At 43.4% G+C, this 6,870-nt stretch overlaps 1 protein-coding gene across 1 annotated transcript; it reads left to right on the plus strand.

Moving 5' to 3' along the window:
• The first annotated feature begins 2,668 nt into the window (after window positions 1-2,668).
• Window positions 2,669-3,696, plus strand: RNASE8 (ribonuclease 8). Its single transcript, XM_002753765.7, has one exon. The coding sequence runs from the start codon at window positions 2,739-2,741 to the stop codon at window positions 3,204-3,206; it is 468 nt and encodes a 155-aa protein (XP_002753811.3). The 5' UTR covers window positions 2,669-2,738; the 3' UTR covers window positions 3,207-3,696.
• The last annotated feature ends 3,174 nt before the right edge of the window (window positions 3,697-6,870 follow it).

Raw genomic sequence — 6,870 nt, forward strand, 5'->3', positions numbered from 1 at the left:
CACATGTGAGATGTCCACTAAATGGTGGTTAGTAGCATCCCTTTCCTTCTGCTGCTGCTGTCCAGCCCTGTGCTGACCTGAACCATAAGTAATGTGGTGTATGTTATCCTGGTGCCTTTAGTAGGTAGTAAATATTATACTCTATACTACCATACTCCTAGGCAGCTTGCCACTCACCACACCACCTTGAATATGTAAGATAGATATTCCTTGTTCAATATCACTTTTGCAGAAATGTATCTGAAAAGATTTTTAAAGTTTTACTTTTGAAATTATTTGACTGCAAGTAAGTTGTGATGGGCACTGCTCCTTCTGCATTCAAGGTACTTGCGAATTCCTACAAAATGAGAAAACTAACAAAATATTGTTTCCCAATGTAGTGAGCTTTTCATGTGTGCCAAATTTCAAAATAAGTGAGATCAACTTCATGTTACTTTAGTGGCAGGTAAGTAAATATTTTTTACTTGATTCTATATTTGACTTTTCCTGTATTGGAGCCAATATATTTTTCCCAGTCTCAAATACTTTAGGCCCTTGGAAACCTCCCAGATTCTAAGCACTGAGCCTCTAGTGCTTAATGGATAAAACAGCCCTGAGTCTGCAGCAGTTGGAAAAACCCATGATGAACGACTAGGATCAAAATACACAATCAAAGGAACCCCTTTCCCAGGCCTCCCTGAGAGAGGCTGGCCAGCTGCGTGGGCCAGCACCTACTTGAGGGAAAGCATGTTTGCAACTTAATTGGAATCAGAGCTTGCAAAGTCTCTGATCAGTCATCTTGGTTGGCAGTAAATGTTTAGGCCAGCGCTGGGCTCCTGCTGCCATCGCCACCCTCTCACTTCAAAGCTTGGCAGCTCCGATATGTAACAGTTAATGAATAATCACTTGGTAATCCTTCCACCCCAATGGGAGAGGCTCAGCTGAGGGCCTGCAAGTGAGAAATGACTTCCTGGGGCAGGGGGTGGGAGGGAGCAGTGGAGAGGGAGGGAAAGATTTGTTCCCTGGTGCCCAAGTCAACTGCTTGCTGGGTAATGTTTTTCTGGGTTCAAAAATCAAAGTTTTGTTTGCTTTGTGGGGAGGAGTGCATGAAGGGATCCTTGCTGTGGAAAGGGTGAGTTCTATTGGCAAACCAGGCTCCTCCACCAGTTTGCCTGAGATGACAAACATCTCAGAATTTTTACATTCAGAAATGCAGATGCTAGGAGCCTCAGTGATTTTTGCCACTTGGGAGAGGACTTTATCCCAAAGGCAGAGAAGTGACACAAATCCCAGAGGCTGAGAGACTGAGCGGAGGCCAACACACTATCACCGACCTGAGAAACTGCAGTGCAGAACGAGCTCCCCAACAGCAGTCACTTTCTGTAACCCTGGACAATTCCACAACATCTGCTTCCCACCCCTATTATATTAATAATATGCTAACTATACATTTACTCATTGATTTGAAATAATTCTTTTGTAATGCCATCTTTCAAAGAATGCTAGTGTTACTTCATAAACAGAAGTAAAAATAAATGTAATGAATGTCATCCAACTTTTAAAAATCCTACCCAGATACTGTTTTCAGCTGAAGAAGCAGCCTAAGTCCTGCTGTCTTTATTGGAAAGGAGAAAACAAACACTGGAAAGTGTAAAAGAATTCACCTTCTTGCTCTCAGAGGAGACTTTCTTCTAAATGTTATCAGAAGGGTCTGAAGAAAATTACTTACGGCAATGTGCACATACCACCTAAAACTGCAAACAGAAACACACTATGCTCTGCTCCTATGGGAAACTCTTTCCTCTTCCCTCTTTAGCTTGGCACCAGCCCAAAGGGATGGGTTGAACATCAGGAAGCTTTTAGCGCCAGCTTTGCCACTCACTCGGCGGCCTTGGGAAGGGCACTTGCCCTTTCAGGAACTTGAGCTCCTTCATCTTTAAAATGAAGGAGTCAGCTGAGATGATCTCCAAGGTCCCTTCCAGCCATGACCCTCTATCCTTCCAAGACATTCTCCAGCAGGGCAAAATGTCAGGCGTGGAAGAACCCAACTTGCCATGCTGCTTTGCCAGCTGGAGCAGCCATCCGTTCACTAGGAGTGGCCTTTTTTTCTAACTTCCATGACAAACTAGACCACAGAATGGGGAAAAACACATTTGACTCCACGACCTTAATATCAACTCTTTCGGGAACACCTAAGCTAGCCCAGCAGAACACCTAAGCTAGTCCAACATGGACCCTCACATGTTTTTCTTCAAGATCTGGTTCCTCTTTGTGATTTCTCACAGTTTCAGAAAAGACACCTGGGAGTGTGGGAAACAGAGGAGTTAGGGACCCTGAGAGGTCTTGGTTAAAATCTTGTATTTGACCTAGTTGTGGGATGATGGGGAATTTTCTTAACTTTTCTCAGTCTCGTTTTATTCATATATATATATATTTTTATATGATATATATAAAATGATTACCTTCATATATATATATATATGAAGGGTAATGTTTTTATATGTATATATATGAAGGATAATCATACCTCATAAAACTGTTGTGAGGGATAAACAAGGTAAGTGTTTATTAGAGACACAGAAAGGCACATTATCTGCTGGTACTAACCAATAGAATACAGGGGTGTTCTTCACTATCTTAGGCTGTGCATTGCCCTGCCTTGGGGTATGAAATTCTTAGAAGGACTATCCAGGCTCCTCCATGATGACCTATTCACCCACCTATCTCTTCCCTCTGTTCCACTGTCCCCCTCAGGAGAGATGGCACTGGCCAGAGAAGGATGCTGCCCCCTGCTGCTGCTCCTGCTGCTGGAGCTGTGGGTGACTGAGATCCCAGTCAGTGCCAAGCAGAAGGGCATGACCCCATCTCAGTGGTTTAAAACTCAGCACGTGCAGCCCAGCCCTCAAGCATGCGACTTAGCCATGAGAAACATCAATAACTACAAAAAATGGTGCAAAGACCTCAACACCTTCCTGCACGAGCCCTTCTCCAGCGTGGCCGCCACCTGCCAGACCCCCAACATAACCTGCAAGAATGGCCATAAAAACTGCCACCAGAGCCACGGGCCCGTGTCCCTGACCATGTGTGGGCTCACCTCAGGGAAGTACTTGAACTGCAGGTACAAAGAGGAGCACCAGAACAAGTCTTACATAGTGGCCTGTGACCCTTTACAACAGGGTGACCCAGAGTACCCACTTGTTCCTGTGCACTTGGATAAAGTTGTGTAAGGTCTGGTGCCCGCGCTCCACACCACTCTCTGCAAACTGTATGTGCTGCTGTTCCTCCCTCTAGTTCTTTATTAATCCTTGCTTCCCATTACAAATGCCATTTCTCTCCCACATACCCAACCTCACATATTCTTGGTTCTTTAGGGGGTTTTAAGGATGCTCCAAATGATGAGGGAAGAGGGCAGATTCTCTTCAGCCTTTCACTGCAGCTTACTTTGAAGCCCTTCCAGAGTCAAGCACTCAGGATTCCCACAAGGATGGATTGGGGTTTGGTGAGGGCTGTGGCTTATCTAATTTTGAAGACCCTCTTAAAGAAAAAGAATATAAAATTACAAATCCAAAATAAGTCAGATCCTTGGAAGGGCTGTGGTTGGACAGTTCAGGGAGATCCCAGACAGGGGTGATTATCTAAGAAAGGAAGGAAGGGGAATCTATGCTGTGTCCCCTGCGTTGGGAAAAGAAATGCATCTGATCTTGCTTTAATAAAGACTCTACCGTTGCTTATGGAGTGTGTGTTATTGTCTTGGGGTGAATGGGGAGGCTTGGAGCTCCAATTCCGAAGCCCTGAAAAGCTCCTGAAACACTCATCTCCATGAGGCATCAGCTCCACCTGCTTTGCAGGCCAGAGGGAAAGCAGCACCCTGAGCAGGCACAGTCTGAGAAACTGACTTAATTCCAGCCTCCAGCCCCTTGAGGGCTCTCTAGTGGTCCCCTCTCATGGGAAGAGAAAGAGTGGAAGGAAGGATAGGCTGAGCCCTGGGACGCCAGTCAGATCTGAGGCCTGACCCCCTTGTTTGTGCATAAGGCCTGAGTTCATGCTTCATCAGCATGACCCAGAGCAGGACCCTCAATGTTCTGGAGTGAAATTCCCTTCCTTGGGAATTTCAGAATCTGGACCTACCAAGAATCTTGATCTGGTCTTAATCATTGCTAAAGACTAACTGTGGTAAAGGAGCAGTTTTGTATGCAATCAGTCATAGACCAATACTTTTGTAAAATATGATAAAATGAATTACTAGAAAATGAAATAGAACATATAACTATAAAAAATACAAGCCCAATTTTTTATTGCTAGATTCAATTAATCTAAACTACTCTGTCAAATTGCCATAAAAGTTGCTTTTTTTTTTTTTTTTGAAGACAGGGTCTCACTCTGTTGCCCAGGCTGGAGTGCAGTGGTGCAATCTCAGTTCACTTCACCCTCAACCTCGACATCCTGGGCTCAAGTGATCCTCTCATCTCAGCCTCCTGAGTATCTGGGACTACAGGTGCAAGCATGTCACTGCACCTGGCTAATTGCTGCATTCTTTGTAGAGACAGGGTTTCACCATGTTACCCAGGCTGGTCTCAAACTCCTGGGCTCAAGCAACCCACCTGCCTGGACCTCCCAAAGTGCTGGGACTATAGATGTCAGCCATGGCACCCAGCCCATAAAAGTTTCTTAATGTTTCCTCTCAATTTCTGTACTTGTATTAATAGATATTCACAGAGAGAAAAACATACACATGTACACATCTACACACATACATACCTACATACCAACATAAGGCACACACATACACACCACATACAGAGGCACACATAGTCACAATGTGCACGTGTGCACAACACGCAGACCTACACATGTACTCACACTCAACAAGACAGCCCCTCTCCTTCCCCATGCGATCTCTGCTTCCTTATTACACCTCCCTTCCCATATTTGAAAAGAGAGTTTCCTACGCAGACTATGACTCAGAGTAAGGAAAGGATGTTTGGTGAAACGTGAAGTGGCAGAGAAAGCATAGAATCCAGAAATTTCAAATCCCAGCCCCCGTTCTATGCTTTCTAGAACTAGAGCTCAATGTAGCTTCTCACAGCAACACCATCTCACCCCAAGTGTAGTTTCCCCCCACAGCCTGTAAGCCCCTCCACACCACTCTGCCCATCACCACCACGATGTTGTCCACACTTATGCGTATAACAAGAGAAAACATCTGGAAGTAAGAGAGAAACATCCTTCCATCCCCTGGCTTCTTCCCAGTGTTGTGGGCAGGCTCCACTTCCTGTGGCTGCACCTTAAATGATGGTGTTTTTTCAGGGTCCTATTCTGAGCTCTGTTTTCTTCCCACACTGTATGCTCCTTGAGTGACTTCATTTACTTCCATGGCTCCAACCACCATTAACCTACTCCCAAAGACAGGTGTATCTCCAGCCCAGAGCTCCCAAAGTCCAGGCATACATGTCCATCTTCATGCTGTTACTAGCCCTGTCAGTATCCCACAGACATCTCAACCCAAAACACTCAGAACTAAGCTCATAATCTGCCTGGCTTCAAAAGCTGCCCCTCTTTACTCCTGCAGCCTGTTAGTGTTCGTTAGTGGAAACATCATAATCATTCAAAGTCCTAATCTAAAAGTCACCTGTGTCAGCTCATTCTTGTTTGTTTGTTTCTCCAGTAATTGCCCATTTTATCCCAGAAACTACCTCAAGAGGGCATAAAAGTTACCGACTTTCATTTTCTTTTCTCCAAATAGCACTGGGCTCCTAACATGTGCTCAATACACATTATGGCCTTGGAGGATGCCATGATTTGGAGCTAGGCAAATATACATAGATTGGTACAACCACAGATTCACTATCTTGTTTAGGGGGCAAGATTAAACAGTACTTATGAAACTAACAAGTAATAAGATGGAAGAGAAGAATAAACCAAATGGATTCTGTAACATTTTTTTCCCACCTCCCTTAGGGTTTCATTCATCCTGAAGTTCATTTATCCTAACCTGAAGTTCATTCTCTGTTGAACGTTAATTTTCCTGTTGCATATCTCTGGCATAGCATTAGTCTCTAGCCAGGGTTAGGGAATACCAGGAGACATTCATCCATTCAATATCTATAAGAGTTGTGGCCCCAGAAGCTGGGAAGAGAGTGAAAAGAATTCAGAATAGAATGAATCGTTAAGTAGACTAATTATATCCAAACAAGTGGGGTAGCAATCTGGGTAGGAGTTTCTGACTTCCTTGTGTAGGCTGAAGAATTAGATGGAGTGTAACTTGAATCTAGGGGTCATGGGCTACAAAACTGGCTCATTCTGACAGTAATGCACAGCACTCATAAAACAGGGCTCAGTGAAGCAGCTGGGGCCACAGAGGAGCTGCCCAACAGCCTTGGGACAGAATCTCTACTGGGTATGCTCTCTAGGCCCCTGAGAATGTATTTCCAAAAAAGCACTTGAGAAGGGACTCCTCAGCCATTTGGGAGGACATACGTATTTTCTAGTGGGTAAGTATGTTTTAATATCCAGAAAATTTAGAATTAAGTATAAAAATGTTTAAAAGAATCAACACATAGCATTAATATCTTTGTATTAAGGAACTTGTATTAGGCTTGTCATTCTGATTTAAAATGCACATGATTTGAAATGGGACTTTCCTTTAAAAATAGTTCTGGATCATTTGAGAAAACATAGAAATTGAATCTCCTATTTTTAAATTGTTAGATTTATAAAGGTTTTTATGTATTCAGGAATATTTTGTTGGTTAGCGCAAATGGCCAAATTATAAGGACATGGAATATATATTGAATTTATAAAGCATATCTTTTAATATTTAAAGAGTTTCATTAACTACTTACAAATAAGATCAAATAGTCAGTGAATACAATTCTTTAAAGTGATTATTAG

This window comes from Callithrix jacchus, chromosome 8 (genome assembly GCF_049354715.1).
Source record: "Callithrix jacchus isolate 240 chromosome 8, calJac240_pri, whole genome shotgun sequence".
Lineage (NCBI taxonomy): Eukaryota > Metazoa > Chordata > Mammalia > Primates > Cebidae > Callithrix > Callithrix jacchus.